The sequence below is a fragment of the Amphiura filiformis genome, chromosome 2 (assembly GCF_039555335.1).
Source record: "Amphiura filiformis chromosome 2, Afil_fr2py, whole genome shotgun sequence".
NCBI lineage: Eukaryota > Metazoa > Echinodermata > Ophiuroidea > Amphilepidida > Amphiuridae > Amphiura > Amphiura filiformis.
In genome coordinates this window covers 90,934,292-90,951,469 of record NC_092629.1, presented here as the reverse complement: position 1 = coordinate 90,951,469, position 17,178 = coordinate 90,934,292, and the positions used below count along the sequence as shown (strand labels likewise).

At 38.7% G+C, this 17,178-nt stretch overlaps 1 protein-coding gene across 1 annotated transcript; it reads left to right on the top strand.

Annotated features, from left to right (window-relative positions):
- The first annotated feature begins 15,864 nt into the window (after positions 1–15,864).
- LOC140144649 (uncharacterized) lies at positions 15,865–16,293 on the top strand. Its single transcript, XM_072166463.1, has one exon. It carries the CDS (start codon positions 15,865–15,867, stop codon positions 16,291–16,293), a length of 429 nt encoding a protein of 142 aa, XP_072022564.1.
- Positions 16,294–17,178: the final 885 nt, after the last annotated feature.

Here is a 17,178-nt window from a genome sequence, read left to right as displayed (position 1 = left end):
CAGCATATAATAAAACAGAAAAAAGAAAATAAGCCCCAAATCTATTGACCCATTTGATTATTCCTTAAAAAAACAAATTAATAACATTCAGGCATTTTCAATGCAAAATTATGAAGCTTGTTCTTCATCCATGGGATTGTTCTTTTTACAGACAGTTCTTGTTACTATTGCACGAATAGGTCTAGGCAAAACCAGTTTTATAATATTGATATCACATGGATAATTAAACGTTCGCATGGCTGAAATCATTGTTACAATCATCTTTAAAGCTTAAAGGGGCATTTCGTGATCCACAGCCTCATCCCCCACCTTTCATTAAAAACAAAAAGGTTGAGCGTTTTATACCACTGGAAACCTCTGTATAAAGAACTCCCAAAGGTAATTCGTAAAATTAGGAAAAGACTACTATTTGTTGGTCACTCTTTAAGAAGTACAGGGCAAGTTGTGTCAGATCCAGTAGTGGCGTGACAGGGGGCATGGGGGTATTGCCCTCCCCCATATTTTTCTTGCCCCTCCCCCCCTTTTGAGGTAAAAAGGAAAAGAAATGTGGGGCGGCCAAGCAAGACAACCAAAAAAAATACGGAGCTGCATTCATGACAGATATATCTGGAGAACCATCGTATAGGAGTCCGACAGAAGTCCACCAAGTGAATGAGTGAGAGTAAGGAAACCTCTGGCTACATTGTTTTTATATGCACACACTTTCTTGCAGATTACTAATAATTTGTTTAACAAATACAAATCATCAGGTTTGTGTTTACGTTCTGTTAAAAGAACAACATTACAACACAGTGGTCTTTGGAGCAGTGTAATACACATGATCATGCATAACTCACAAACACAAAATTGAAAGCAACTGACATTTTGGGAATAAACTTTTTTGTGGATATCTACTGAATATTACATAAAAAAAGAGGATGCTAGAATTACAAAAATATTCTATTAAATAATAGTTGTTCAATGACACATTTGATAAAACACCATCATTGTTATCACTAATGAATGATGAGATTTAAAATATTGCACATTGAACTAATCTGATAAACTGAAAGTTAGTTGAAGATTTTTTTTAATTTGAGATTTGAGGAGTATAGTACTCGAATAAATTGATAAATTGATAATAAAGTAAATTAAATGAAAATAAACACAATAAATAAATAGCTTAAGAATAAGTTCTATGTATGGACACTAAAAAACAAACAGTTTAAAAGTACATAAATACTCTACGTACTCTCTAAATGTGAAAGAGCGAAAAACAGCTCAAAAAGAGTGGTTTTCCACTCCTCCTGGAGCTGTATGAGTGACCACTCCTTTTAGAGTGAAATTCACTCTTCAAAAGAGTGAGGAAATTCACTCGAAAAAAAGAGTGAATAAAATCACTCTTTAGGAGAGTGAATTTCACTCCAAAAGGAGTGGTCACTCATACAGCTCCAAAGAGGAGTGGAAAAACCACTCTTTTTGAGTTAATAGCTCTGAAATAAAGAAGTGAATGAGACTGACAAAACATAATTTCTATTGTGTTGTAATTTCTATCGCAGAGATATAAATGATCCTGAAAAATCTAAGGGTGGGGGTGTCGCAATTTTTGTCCGTGAACATATTAAAAGCGAGATCCCTTCTGACATTAAGATCCCTAATGATCTAGAGGTGTTATGGGTTATTTTAAGTATACCAACGTATAAGTATGATATATATGTTGCTTGTGTTTACCACCCTCCCAAGTGTAAACTGGATAACCTCCTTCAACAACATCTGCTCACCACTATTGACATGTTGCGTTCCACCAGAAATGCCTCTTTTATGATTATGGGTGATTTTAATGACTTTAACACCAAAGTTGTAGAGCAGCATGCAAACTTGGAGCAGGTTGTTCATTTTCCTACTCGGGAAAATGCAACACTTGATAAAATCATGACCGATATCTCCAACTTGTTTGGTAAACCATCTAAACTCTCACCCCTCGGTAAAAGCAAACATTGTTGTATAACACTGACTCCCAATCAGCAGATACCTGCTCCAAAATCAGATCGTAAGTTCGTTCGTCCTATTACTGACTCAGCTAAGCGATCTTTTGGCCAATGGATCACTTCTGAGAGTTGGGAGGAAGTTTATACAACTGATGGTGCGGATGAGAAAGCCGAATTGTTTGAAAAAATCATGCGTGAAAAATATGAGTTACACTTTCCGGAAAAATCTGTTAGACACAGACAAATGGATAAACCGTGGTTAACGGACAAGTTGAGACGCATGATGGATGATCGTTGTAAAGCCTACAAGCGTGGTGACCAGGAAAGATACAAGAGACTTCGCAATGAAATACAACGCGAAATATGTGTAGCTAAGGAGAGATATTACGAAAACAATATTGAAGGCCTGAGAACCAACAGCACAGGGAAATGGCACAGTCATGTTAAAAATCTGACTGGGTCCAAAACATCTTCTTCTATAAATATGGATCACTTGTCAAAGGATCCAGTGGAGCTTGCTGACATAATCAACAAACATTTTGCCAGCGTTTGTAACCAAATGCCTATTCTTGATCTTGCAAATTTGCAGGCGTATTGCCCTAACTTACCTCCACCAGAAATACTTCCAAGTGAGGTTGGAAAAAGTCTTAACAAAATCAAGAATCGTAAGGCAACACACCCAAACGACATACCATCAAAAATTGTGAAAGAATTTGCTTTTGAACTAACAATGCCACTCACTCACATTTTTAATTCATGTCTGAATGAGGGTATATTCCCAGGGGTTTGGAAAACTTCGTCAATTACGCCAGTCCCTAAGGTTACAAATGCCAAGACTCTTGATAAACTGAGGCCTATAAGTCTCACGAAGTTGTTTGGTAGAATTTTTGAAAAATACTTGGCTGACTGGACCTTAGAGGATTTTTCTCCGCATATTGACCCCAAACAATATGGCAATTTGCCGAATAGTTCCACCACGCATTATTTGGTTGATCTTGTCAACACAGTCCTTAGAGGAGTTGATAAGCCAGGCCATTATGCGTCATTATGTGCAATCGACTTCACTAAGGCCTTCGACAGGATCAACCATAATGTAGCAATCACGAAATTGATTGATATTGGTGTTCGTAGGTCTATAATACCGGTTATATGCAATTTTCTAACCAATCGTAAACAGACTGTTAGGATACAAGGCAAGTCGTCTACATCTCTCCACGTATGGGGTGGTGTTCCGCAAGGGACCAACTTTGGCCCCATAATTTTCTCTGCTGTGGCAAATGACTCTGCCATTGATGCCCCACTGCGGTGGAAATATGTGGACGATTTAACCCTTGGGGAAATTGTTTGTGTGAAGTCCAAAGGCAGCTCCCAGTTGCAAAATGATCTTAACCAACTTGGGACTTGGTGCAATGAAAATGATATGGTTCCCAAGCCAGAGAAATGTCACATTATGCATGTTTGCTCTCTAAGAAATGAGCCCCAGTTTCCAGTTTTTACTATCAATGGCAAGAAGGTCGATACCACTAACAGTATGAAACTTCTGGGAGTCACAATTCAAAACAATCTCCAGTGGGATATCCAAGTTGGTCAAATGATTACAAAGGCTTCAAAGAGAATGTACATGCTCTATGTTCTTAAGCGATTCAGAGCTTCTGCTAGTGATCTGACCTCGGTCTACCAAATGTACGTGCGTCCGGTATTAGAATATGCCAGTCCTCTGTGGCACAGTAGTATCACTAAACACCAAGCTGACCAGATGGAACTTATCCAAAAGCGCGCCTGCCGTATAATACTCGGTAACCAGTACAGCTCGTATTCAGAGGCTCTGAAGACGCTTGAGCTCTGTTCTCTTGTTGAAAGGCGGAACATCTCCTTAGAGGTTTTGGCGAGAGCATTTTGAAATCAGAGCGTCACAACAGGATGCTCCCTGCTCCCAAAAGTAAAAGACACGGTAAAAACCTCAGGAATGCTCAACAACTTGACCCGCCTAGATGCAAGAGAACTCGCTACCAAAAAATCAACAATTCCTGCAGTTGTGAATCTTTTAAATTCTTGATTTGTTGTTTGTCAAAATATGTTGTTTTTTTTTTATATATATATTTCTGTGTTTTTTTGATGTATGCATTGTTAACCAGATGTCTCAGTTTTCTGACTGTATTTCTGGATTTTTATACCGTAATAAATAAATAAAAAAAATAATCACAGAAATAGGCACAAAATGTTCATTCATTCATGTATTTTTGTGAGCAAAGAAATTACAACACAATAAGTATTTTTACATGTTAATTAAGATTAAAATGGTAATTTTGGCATGCTTAAAGCTTAGTGACGTAGGACTATAGGCCTAGCATCACATATGCAGGTAGACTGGTCAGACATAGAGGCCTAAAGTCCTCTGTGACTTTTGGCATCACACATGCAGATATAACATGCTGCAGTATATAAACATGATAAATTAGAGACTGGTCAGAGATAACATGCCTATGCTTTGGCCTGGCCCTATGGCCTAAGCCTAGCTAGGTATGGCCTGGCCTTGCTGCATGTGATCCTGTGGCTATACTGGTATGTATAGCATGACTAGCGCATCGGACTCGGAGATGTGATCGGGTACATACTAACAATAAAAGGCTGACGCAGTATAACAAACATTACAATTATTACACAAGTACACTCAATCATTTACAGGTTTATGAAGTAATACATGTACCAGGTATGCATAGCACTCCATAAGCGTGTTTCTATTGCGTCCCCTGCATTTTACCGGTAAAACTGTTCGCCGTCAAATAGCGGCGAAAGACGGATAACGGTCAGTTTCCATTGCACGTTGTTTACCGGTAAACACTTGACGAACAGCATCGATTGACACGCCTCGAAAGTTTGCCGGCAAAAGGTCGTGCACTGGGGTCAATTCCAGGGTCAATCGCCAAGCATTGTGGATTTTAGTATTGTAGTAGTTTCTTAATTGTTTAGCTAAAAATGAGGTACCAAACTCGAGAAAAGAAGACTGAAGAATATGTTTTTTTTTATTAGCGTTGTCATTCGTTCTCGTACGCCTGGCATTGGGGAATCCCCCTCAGTTCTTTGATATAGACCGTGAGTATTCAGTATTGTTGCGCGCAAAAAAAATAGGTCTTAGAATTTAATCTTTCACATTTTAATTTCAGATAATATTCTTTTTAATGAATAGTAATTTAACATTTACAACATAATATTAAAATCATGAAATCTTTCTAATCTTCTGAAGCACACCGCCGCGGATCTGAGTTGATTTTTATTTATTTCGCATGCACAGCTGGATTCATCACGGTCCCAATAGAAACACGCTACATGAGTGTGCCACCGTAATGCCGGACCGACAATGTGAATCAATGTGTTCAACAAATGAAGAAGCTTCATGGGTACAATTATCACCTTTGAGACAGTATCCGTAACATCAGATTTTAGTTGTCGATTACAATCTGCAATGATTCAACATATAAATAAAATAGTTCAAAGTATACTTACCGACGAAAATATTGGCTATTTCTTCGCCAAACTGCCTCGCCCATTCCTGACTACTGACAACTCCACCGCCATTGCTGCAACGATTAATTCGCCGAATGAATAATCACAATTTTTTCGTGCGAAAATCCGGCGCTCTGATTGGCTGTACGAACTGTGGATTCACTCCGCAAAGAGTGATTCTGATTTCACTCTGAAATTGAGCGGTAATTTTGGATCACTCTGTAAGGAGTGAATCTAGATTGACCGAGTAGAAGCTTTTTTTCACTCTAAAAGAACGACTAACCACTCGAATAGAGTGAGAATGAAATCACTCCAAGTTCCGAGTGAAATTTTCACTCTTTTACATTTAGAGAGTACGTATTATTATCATTTTAATATATTACATCTGTTAATAAGTTGTACATGAATATATCCATACCCGTCATGTCCGGTAATTACCCTGCAATCGTCTGCGTTGGTAACTATAGCATTGCTCATTGACCCGTTAAGATCAACACGACTGACTTCGTCTGCAACCCTTTCCGTCCAGAATATATCGTTTTGTTCGATGTGTATTCCCCATGGATCTGAAGATTAAACCAGAACAACAGTAAATTAGTGACATTGCAGTCTCATCATGCATGAGAATAAAATGTGCTTAGGTGGATGTAGCTGGTATAAATACAACCATATCAACGAGCTGTATTTAGTATGGGTATTGGGTAGATACTGAGGGATTAGAGTAAAATAAAGATGAACCAATGTGTGCATTTAGTTTGGGAATACAAAAAAACAAACAAAAAAAAAACCTTTCTTTTTAGCTTGTCATGTGACCAGGTTTGTAATAGTCTTTTTTAATAGTTTCATTTTTCATTAGTTTTGTGACTCTAAGCTCACTTGCGTTAAGCTCACTTCCATTAAGATAGGTGTTGCCATTTTCTGCCTAATTAGGTGACTTTAAATGGGGTATTAACAAAAAGCACTTGACCACTTCCTCACAGGTGATGACAGCTAGAATGGGAATGGGTGTTGCCAGCATGGGGTGGGTGTTGCCAACTAGTTATTGTATTTTTTTTGTTTTGAATTTAAGGAAATGAACCCTGGTCCCATACAATAATTCAGGGTCAAACGTTTAACTCTTCAGGCCATCATGTTAAAAGTTCTATAAAAATATTTCTCTTATTTCCTCAAGAGACCCCCTTATGTGTTCAGTTTATAGTCCTCGCTGATTTATTTTTAACATTGCTGCTGCTACAAATAACTATTTAAAACAATTTTGTGTTATTCTAAAGAAGTAAACCAACCCAAATACCGAGGTTCTGATAAGGGAAATTTTACCATATGCCTACGAAAGGCCCATCTTCTGGTGACACACGTCACTAGACCATTTGAATGTCCCCCGGTCTCATGATTTGAATATTGTCTCTTATATAAAATATTCAGTCAAAGATCATCCATTACACAATTTTTCGTGAAATTTTATTAAATGGCTCTGATTGTGACGTGCACTCCGACTTTAGTACATTGTATCTTGCATATTCAGCAAAACATTTACATACATTTCATTTCATCTGGAATTTTCTAATTTCACAAGGGTGCTCATCTCATATCACATATCATGACGTCATATCGATATCATTACTTTGGGACTGAATGGTTTCTGTTGACCAAGAACTGTTCTATTATTAAAGTTTAAACTTTATGTTAAGATTAGACATAATAATTATAAATTGCATATTTCCACCCACCCAGATATAGGAGCAAGCCGTATTAAATCACATTCACATCCATTATGTACTATCATCCCAGCAAACACAAAACGTTTTCGACATCATTCGCAAAAGGTTATAAAAGGTTGTCAGAAAACGTTTAAATGTCGGGTGTTATAAAGGATACATTAATGGTATAAAACGTTTTTATAGCATTAAATAACATTTTTTGATAATCTACTGCTCAGCAAACAAAAATGTTTTGCAGAAAACGTTTAAATGTCGGGTTATATAAAGGGTATAAAAAGTTTTAATAACATTCCAAAAACATTCTTGAAAACTTGACACAAAACATTCTAAACAGAATGTTATTTGGGGGTTGAAAAAATATTTTGCGAATAATGTTTGGCCAAAATATTTTCAATAACGTTTTAAAAACGTTTTCATGACCTTTATATAACCCGACATTTAAATGTTATTGAAAGGTTTTGAAAAAACATTTTAAGAACATTTCTGTGTTTGCTGGATTCAAATATTTTAACATAATGTTATTTAAGTATTGACACAATATTTGGCAAAAATGTTTGCAAAAATAGTTTACAATAACATTTTTTGAAAACATTAAAAAATATTGTTACAGTGTGTTTTCATACAACACGTTTTAAAACGTTATCATGACCTTTATATAACCCGACATTTTAATGTTATTAAAACGTTTTTACCGAAACCAAAAGCCAAAATGTAACTTATTTAAAACGTTTTTAAAACGTTTTTGGGTTTGCTGGGATGTAATTCAATTTTTTTTTTATTGATATCAAATGTTTATTGCGCAAATACAATACCTGTAGACAAATCGCAAGCATAGAACTTGAACAATGAGAGGAAAAAACCTACAGCCACTTTTAGGACTGTTGTTGTTGTTGTTGTTGATTTGTTCGGATTTTGACAACCCTGGATAACCCAAGAAAGCCTCTATTGAAGCTTATTTCCATTGGGGTCCATTTGAACACCGGGACGTGTTGGGAACAGTCAGGGGTGAACACCCTACTCTTTTCGAAACTGGCTGCGAAATACATGTACAGGTATGACTCTCTGCACACGGGACTGACGGCTTAACGTCCCCTCCGAAGGACGGAGTACTTTCATGATTCATTTACCCAATTCTAAATGAACCATGGGGAGAGCGGAAGTCTGAATTTAATCCACAGATGTTGCCAATTAATTTCAGACTTTTTTTTTCCAAGTCAATATCCCAGCAAATCACCACCGCCGGGAATTGAACCCGGGACCTCATGCACTAAAGGCAAGTACCCTAACCATTGCGCCACGCTCTGCTCTGATAATGATAAAATAATAATACAAGTTACAATCACATAAATATGGGCTGATCACCATTGAACAACATTGAAATAAGTTAATGTGCGGGTTTGCAAACGCCAATCAATGTTGACGATTTTGAAATTTCAACTCGATTTCAACCAACCTATAGGTTGAAATCTGGTTCAGTGCCTGTCACACTACACCGAATAGGTCTTCCGTATAAAAAACGGATGGTATTTTAGTAAATCCGTTGTTGTTCGTCAATGATCGTTTTATGTTCTTTTTATGTCCTGCTATCATCCGCCAAATGCGTTTCGTGTTAGGTGATGTTTGTTAAGTCCGTCGGGAAGTTTTGTGCATGCACAAAACTTGAAACAAAGTGTACCGAATACACATGTTCGGTATTTATCCGATGTGTGTTCGTATGGTGCTGCATATTGCCGGAGTTTGTTCGCTCTCCTTTCGTTCTTTGTTCGTTGCACTCGGCCCATGTTCGTTGCAAATACGTTCCTGTTCATATTTTTTTATTCGGTGATGTATGTTGACCCAGTCCGTCTAGTGTCACACTACACCGGATCGGTCTTCCGTACAAGAAAGGGATGGTATTTTAGCAAATTCTTTTGTGTTCGTCAATGTTCGTTTTATGTTCTTCATATGTCCTGTTATTATCCGCCAAATGCGTTTCGTGTTAGGTGATGTTTGTTTAGTCCGTCGACACTCCGTTTCAAGTTTTGTGCATGCACAAAACTTGAAACAAGTGTACCGAATGCACATGTTCGGTATTTATCCGGATACACATGTTCCGAAGATGTCCGATGTGTGTTCGTACTGTCCTGTATATATTCCCTGGGTTTGTTCGTTATTCTTTCGTGTGCGTCGATTATGGGGGGGGGGCACTTTCTGAAGGGTGTGGGACCCAATATCAAATTCCTCCCAGTACTTTTAGTAGTGACTGACAAGTAGAAAAAAGGGGGAAAGGGGAGAAAAAAAAGAAAAGAAAGTGAGAAAAATTGAGAGAAGAGAAGAGAAAAAGTTAAATTGCAGGCCCATGTAAGTAGTATTGGGGAGGGGTACTTTCTGAAGGGTAGAGGACGCGATATCAAATTCCTCCCAGTTTTTGTGATTGACAAGAAACCCAGTTTTAGTGATTGACAAGAAAGAAAAAGGTTAAATTGCACATTATTGAATAGGCCCTGGATAGTAGTAAGCCTAAGTATAGGCATGTGATTATTATAGGCAGTGCTTAAAGGTGGGTCCTTGGTCCAAAAGCCTGTGAAAATTACTGCCGGCCCGTCGATATGCAGGGCCCGTGACATTTTGTCACAAAAGTCAGTATTTAAGACGGATTTGGGTCTATTAGTGACTTTAACAAATCAATCCATGCATGCTTTACCTGAAATTACGAGTCTGAAGTTTTATATCTAAGTTTCAGTGGACAGTGTAACATTATAAATTTTGCAAATTCAGTTTGGGCCTTCTTTGCTTTTTGTTTAAGGCAATAATAGTGTAAAAATTGTGCACCAAAAAACAATTTTCCAAATTTTCCATTTTTAAAACTAAATTTTTACACAACAAGCCGAATAATGTAAATACAGTCCCCATGCAAATGGCTTCAATTGGACCTTCATTTTGAAAAATGGTCAAGTCTTCCTTTTTGCTTTTGCTTTGGACATCCACGTGTTATGTTTGAAACAATTGTTTGCATTATACAATAATGGTGAAAACATTTCAATGGCTTCAATTAGGCCTTCGTTTAACCAATTTGCGGCTTTTTCAAACTAAAATAGTATCCAATAATAGTGCTAAACTTGATCCACAAATGCCTTCAATTTCGCCTACATTGTCCAAAGGTTTCTCACCTCTATCATGTATATTGCCCCCCCCGACGCTGGTTGCCCTGATATGTAAGATTTGTAGTCCTTTTTATACATTTTAGCCCAATTTTGACCATTTTCGTCAAAGTTTTTCCCCTTAAAAGTTGTCTTACCCCACTTTGTTCACCCTCTGAAAAAGTGCTTGCTACGCCACTGCCTCTGAGGGGCCTCAAACCCTCTCAAAACCCTCTCTTCCCCCACTTTTCTGATAGGGTCGACGTCCCTGCTGGTGCCACATGGGACGGATTCGCCGGTCATTTATCGGACGTTGAACGATCGGATATAAGACGCCTGCAGGATTATTAGCGGCCACAACGCATAGAGAGACGAACGAGAATCGCTCCCTCAAATCCGGTCATTTGTCGGACGTTGAACGATCGTATATATGACGCCTGCAGGATTATTAGCGGCTACAGCGCATAGAGAGACGAACGAGAATCGGACCCCGAATCCCACCGAATCTCCTGCCGGACTGGTGATTTTTCCACCGGATAAAATATTTTTGTATACGGTGATGTTCGTTAACCCAGTTCGTCGTAGTGTGACAGAGCCAGGTTGAATTTCAATGTTGTTGACAGTCAGGAACGCATATGATAGACAGGTCAAAATTTGAGAATGTGTGTTTACTGGAGGCATTTCGTGTGAAAAGTGGTTAAACAAGCTTTTTAAGATAATTCGAGGGTGCTGAATTTGAAAATGCTGTTTAACGGGTTCAGTTTTAGAGTCTTAGCCCTCAAAATTCAAAAAACAAAATGGCCACCATTTTCAACATATTTTTGATAATAACTTGAATTTTAAACAGCATAGGAGGTTAAAAATGGTGGCAATAGTCATGTTTATGATGCAGAGGAACCCAAATTGATTGTTACTGAAGTTTCAACTAGTATGGTTTTGCCGCCATGTTGAATTCCAAAATGGCCGCCATTTTCATCAAGTTTCTGCATTTTCTGCAATAACTTGGGTATGCAACATATAAGTTTAAAAATGATGGCAGTACCCATGTTTTTAATACCAAAGGATTCCAAATTATCTGTTACCTATTATCTTTTGTAACTAATTACGGTTGCCACCATCTAGAATTCCAAGATGGCCGCCATTTTCATCAAGTTTCTGCATTTCCTGTTATAACTTGGATAGTAGGCAAAATAGAGTAATGGCAGTACCCATGTTTTTAATACCATGGATTCCATATTATCTGTTACCTACTACCTGCTGTAACTAGTTGCTACTATTTAGAATTCCAAGATGGCCGCCATTCATCTGGCAATTTCTGGGTGTATTTCAAAAAGCAAAATTGTCATCGTTTTCATAAGGGTACATTACTTTCTCTGGCTAAATGCACTTTTAATTTAAATTGAATATTAAAATTAGTTTTCCAAGTGCATTAAAAAAAGGTTAAAGATTAGCTATTATATTTCACACCATACAACTCATGAAACTGTTAACATTGGCACTTAATGTTACTTATGAATAATTGTTCCGGTTAGGATCTTGGAACTATTTGATTCTTTCTATTTGACCTTTCACTTTGTAATTCATTGATTCTTAACTTAAATTGATGCCTTAAGTCTCTTCTAATTCTACACTCTTGTTGGCTGTTAAATGCACATGCACAACCATATGTGCATGTAAGCTTAGCTTTTATGCAGCTGCAATTGCTTATACATCCATTGGTACATTCGCATGTTGGTGGTAGATTCTCCTGTGGACAACCCTTTGAGAATAGTATCACATGTGCCTTATCGCATCTGTCCACATCATCTGGCATATGCACCTATTACAGACAGCAAATGAACTGTGCCAAGAGCTGTCAACAATTGCTTGAAACACCTTCAATGCTGTCTTGTTGCCGTAGCCATCAAGCTGTGACACACTGTCACAACCATCCACTTGGCAAGGCAGCAGTTCCTGATGGATTTTGTGGATTGGGATGTATTTGGGCTTCTTACAAATCCTGCCTTCATCCACAGCTGAGTGCATAGCATCTTGTCAAAATGAGCAGCGCCAGACAAGTACGTACTTACTGAAACCACTACAGCTTCAGCATTTGTGTTAATGCAATGAAGTACAAAGCGAGTATCCGCCCCCTCATGGTTGGCCTCTAGGGGTGTTGTGCAATTGTGTCCATCCCTGAATTTGAAGATCTAACTTTTGTGATATGTGCAAATCCTCCAACCACTATAAGTGTTGTGGGTGCAATTGATACAACATTTGTCATAAGCTGTTGAGATAGGAGCTTGGCAAGATTTGCTTTATTCTCTCTAAGTGAGAGAAAGTTAGTCCAGTTATTCGGTAGAGGAACGTTGTGGTTTTCTATTATCCAGCATACTAGTCGATAGCCCGGGTTCGTTTTGTTCTGGTTCCAGTCTTGATGGAATCATGCTGGTATCTGTCAAAGGTTACGTCAATCATCTCAAACTCAGCCGCCACTGCTTATATGCAGACTCCCATTCATGGCAGCAAGTGATATTTGAACAGGCATAAGTTCATCCTGCAGAATATGGTCTAAGTTATCTGTACGCCCTGCCCCGTCTTAGAGGCTGTCACAAATCGCTGTACAATGTTTCTACCTGCCTTAAGGGCCGTATATTAGTGGTGTTGTTTACGGTATCAAGTGCGCTGAAGATCAGGAGTGCCAAGCACTTTACATTGGTGACACCGGCCAATCCCTACAGAGTCGCATATCCGAATTTCTAGTTCAAGTGTCAACGATTCAGCAGCATACAAACATCTTCAGGGCAGCGGTCACAGCTTTGACATTGACAAAGTTGTCATTTTGGACCGTGAACTATATATGTTAGTTCGAGCAGGGAGTCAGGCAGTCCCTCAACAGGAGCAGGGGATTTAGAGTGAATCTGTCACATGATTGGGATCGGGTCATCAAGCAACTTCCTCATCGATTGACCTTGGATGACCCTAAATCATCCATGGGGGGATAGGGGATAAATTCCCCAATATTTTGACAGGGGGATGGTCCATACAAATTGATACAATCATCCCCTCCCAATGTTGACGCCTGTATATGTGTGTTTCCAACCAAATTAACATGATATTTGGCCATTTTAGCCTAAAACGGTAAAATGTGCAAATTGTTGCGCGTATGTATTCCACTTTTACACCATATTTCATCACTTTAGCTTAAATATGACAAATATTTTCATGTGCATTTGTACCATAATCTAAAAGGTGCTGGATTCACTATAATCAAGAAATTTTTCGCCCCCCCCCCCCATGTCAAAAAGAAATCTATGCCACTAGCACTGACCAAATCTTTAGTTGAAATATTCTACAGTACAGGAGATGGTACTCCCTTGCTGAAAACATTGTCACACTCATTTCTTGATGGTGTAATCTCGTTGTACATTATACTCACTTTCCAACTGGGAGTGCTCCATCATGCAACACTTGCCTAATTTACTTGATATACAAGTTCTCAAGTTATAAGAGAGTAACCATCTGCCTAGTGCAGTGATACTTCTTGTGATACCTACAATCCCACAGTTCCTCTTCCTGGTGCCATTCAACCATTCTTGGCTATAATCAGGGGATACTTGGTTGAATTTCAGCCCGGACTCTTTTACAACGAAGTTTCCTGCCTGGAATTCAAGGAGGACTTCTGGTGGAAGGCAGTTCATTTCTGCCATATAAGTGGTACCCCATCTGGCATAGTGGTATGGTCATACCTAAAAAAGAAAGACCGCATCCTTCTGAAGGCATACAAGTGGAGATCCCAGACACCATCACGCAAGAGAATCCTCACCATGTCCATATATTGCCAGCTGATGTGGACAAATGCGATAATGCACGGGTGATACTATTTTCAAGGGTTGTCCACAGGAGAATCTGCCACCAACATCTGATGCAGTAAGGCTTCACACAAAGTATGCACAATACCAGGCTTGTATTTGGAAACAAGCAGTCACCATTTCTCCAATTCTACCCCAAGTAACTGACATGGGATGGACCTACATAGATAGAACCTTGGTTCCACAACTGATGACACTATACCTCCAATTCCCAAAAGCATGCCATGAGATAGTTTCATGCATGTATAAGTGGCAATTGCAGTTACAGAAAGGCTACGCACATTTAACAGCCAACAAGAGTGCAGAAACAGAAGAGACTTAAGACATTAATCAGAGTTTGGAAGCACTGTACTACAAAGTGAAAGGTCAAATAGAAAGAATCAAATAGTTGCAAGATCCTAACGGAGTTGTACGGTGTAAAGTATAGGCCTAGTAGCTAAAAGACGGCCATTTTGAAATCTTTAACCTTTTAAAATGCACTTGGAAAACTAATTCAATATCACTGTTTTTGTTTTAAAGAAATTAAAAGTGCATTTAGCCAGAGAAAGTAATCTACCCTTATGAAAACGATGACAATTTTGTTTTTCTGAAACACACCCCAGAAATTACCTAATGAATGGCGGCCATCTTGGAATTCTAGATGGTGGCAACCCTAACTAGTTACAACAGATAGTAGGTAACAGATGATTTGGAATCCTTAGTATTAAAAACATGGGTACTGCCGTCATTTTTAAACTTCTATGTTGCCTACTATCCAAGTTATAGCAGAAAATGCAGAAACTTGATGAAAATGGCGGCCATTTTGGAATTCAACATGGCAGCAAAACCATACAAGTTAAAACTTTAGTACCAATCAATTTGGGTTCCTCTGTATCATAAACATGAATATTGCCACCATCTTTAACCTCCTATGTTGTGTAAAATTCAAGTTATTATCAAAAATATGTTGAAAATGGCGGCCATTTTGTTTTTTGCATTTTGAGGGCTAAGACTCCAGAACTGAACCGGTTAAACAGCATTTTCGAATTCAGCACCTTCGAATTATCTTAAAAAGCTTGTTTAACCACTTTTAACACAAAATGCCTCCAACAAGCACAAATTTTCAAATTTTGACCTGTCTATGATGTCAATGCTGACCAGCACCCCACATGGTAGTCCCCATGCGTGTATAAAAATTTTCACAGTGAGAGCCAACCCAACAAACTGAGCTTTCCTCTGCCTTGCATGGTCTTGCAAATAGTCTCAAATGCGTACATGGAATCTAATTTGCATCCGTGCATAAAGCGAAACCTTCGCGACCATGCACGCAATTATCCTGCATCATAAGCTAAGTTCTAAAAAAGTGATGCAGACTAGAGCTAGAATCATGACAAACTTCAAGTAAACAAAGCGCAGATCTCTCTCAGAAAGCGCAGATCTCTCTTGGAGGTCAATTATTTATGATCTTCCAAGGGGGGTCCTAAGCTTTGCAGTTCGGGCCTCAATTGACTTCCTGCCAACCTTCTGCAACTTGAAAACTTGGGGTAAAAGATCTCAAACCAAGTGTAGATTCTGTGGAAATCAAGAAACTCTCATGCATGTTCTTAATTCCTGTACTGTTTCACTCAACCAAGGCAGATTTACGTGGCGCCATGATTCAATCCTAAACTATCTTCTACAACATCTTAAAAATGCCACTACAACAACTATCCAGATCTTTTCCGACATGCCCGGTTTTACCACCACCGGTGGCACTCTTCCTGTCAATGTCATAGTCTCAAAACTCCGTCCAGACATTGTTATAATCAACACTGAAAAGAAATATGTCCACTTGGTTGAGTTAACAGTTCCGTTTGAACAAAATATTAGTATGGCTCATGAACGCAAAACTCAAAAATATACCGACCTCATATCAGACATTTCCGGCAATGGCTTCACCTGCAATCTCACCTGCATAGAAATCGGGTCACGTGGTTTGGTTACACCCGATACCACCAAAAGGATTTCCAACATCTTCTCCTTTGTCAAAGCCAAACCACCCAGGTCAATCAAAAAGGACCTAAGCAAACTTGCTATCCTCTCCAGTTACACTATCTGGAATGCCCGTCATGAACCGACATGGGGCTCATCTGATCAACCCCATCTCAAGCTCTAGGTGTTTTGCCGTTCTTATGCCTCTTGCATTGTTGTCTAATATATTGCCTTGTTTTGAATAGGCCATGTCTTGTGTTTTAATTCGTTGTCTTGCGTGCAGCCCTGCACCGTATCCGAGTCAGCTTTGCTGACCCTGGTACATGTCCTGGGCATTTGTGTATACAATCTTTGTTGTTTTGCCTGCTTGTATGTATTTTGCTTGCTGTGTTAATAAAGATTGATTGAACATAAGCACTAGAAAACGTGGTTTTGAATAAGGAATCAAAAGACACCCCAACCATGCAAAACCTAAGATACTAAAAAATATCTCCTAATTCTACTAGCTAAAGCATTTGCACATCAATTAATCCTAAATGTGTCCTTGGAGCACTCCCACTTTGTAGTTGAGGTCTATAAGGAGGGCTGTTAAGAGCTCATTTTTCAGAATCACTGTCACCCAAACAACCCATATGTTATTCCAAACACACGCTCTGCTGGTAACCAATTCAAAGACCCTTTATTTTTCCAATCAATTTGTCACTCAAAGACCCTTATTTTACAATCTGAACAGCAACGTTCCTTTATCATGTTTATCACTGATTTTGTTACCACTGGAAACCACTTGAAGTCATTTAGAACTAGAAATTCATGATGTTCAAGGCTTCTTTTGGTTCTCTTTCATATTCTCACCCAGTGCCTTAATTTGTATCCAACCGGTCCATTTCTCACCCAATGACCCCATACCTTGTATATCTGTCATCTCACCGAATGCCAAAAATCATGCTCTCATCAAATGACCCCATTATGTTTTATATTCTGCTCTCAACGAATGCAACTCCCTTACTGTGGAAGTGTCAGCCCTGCACCTTTATCCATTTCATATTGAAGTGCTCCCGGGAGTTTGACA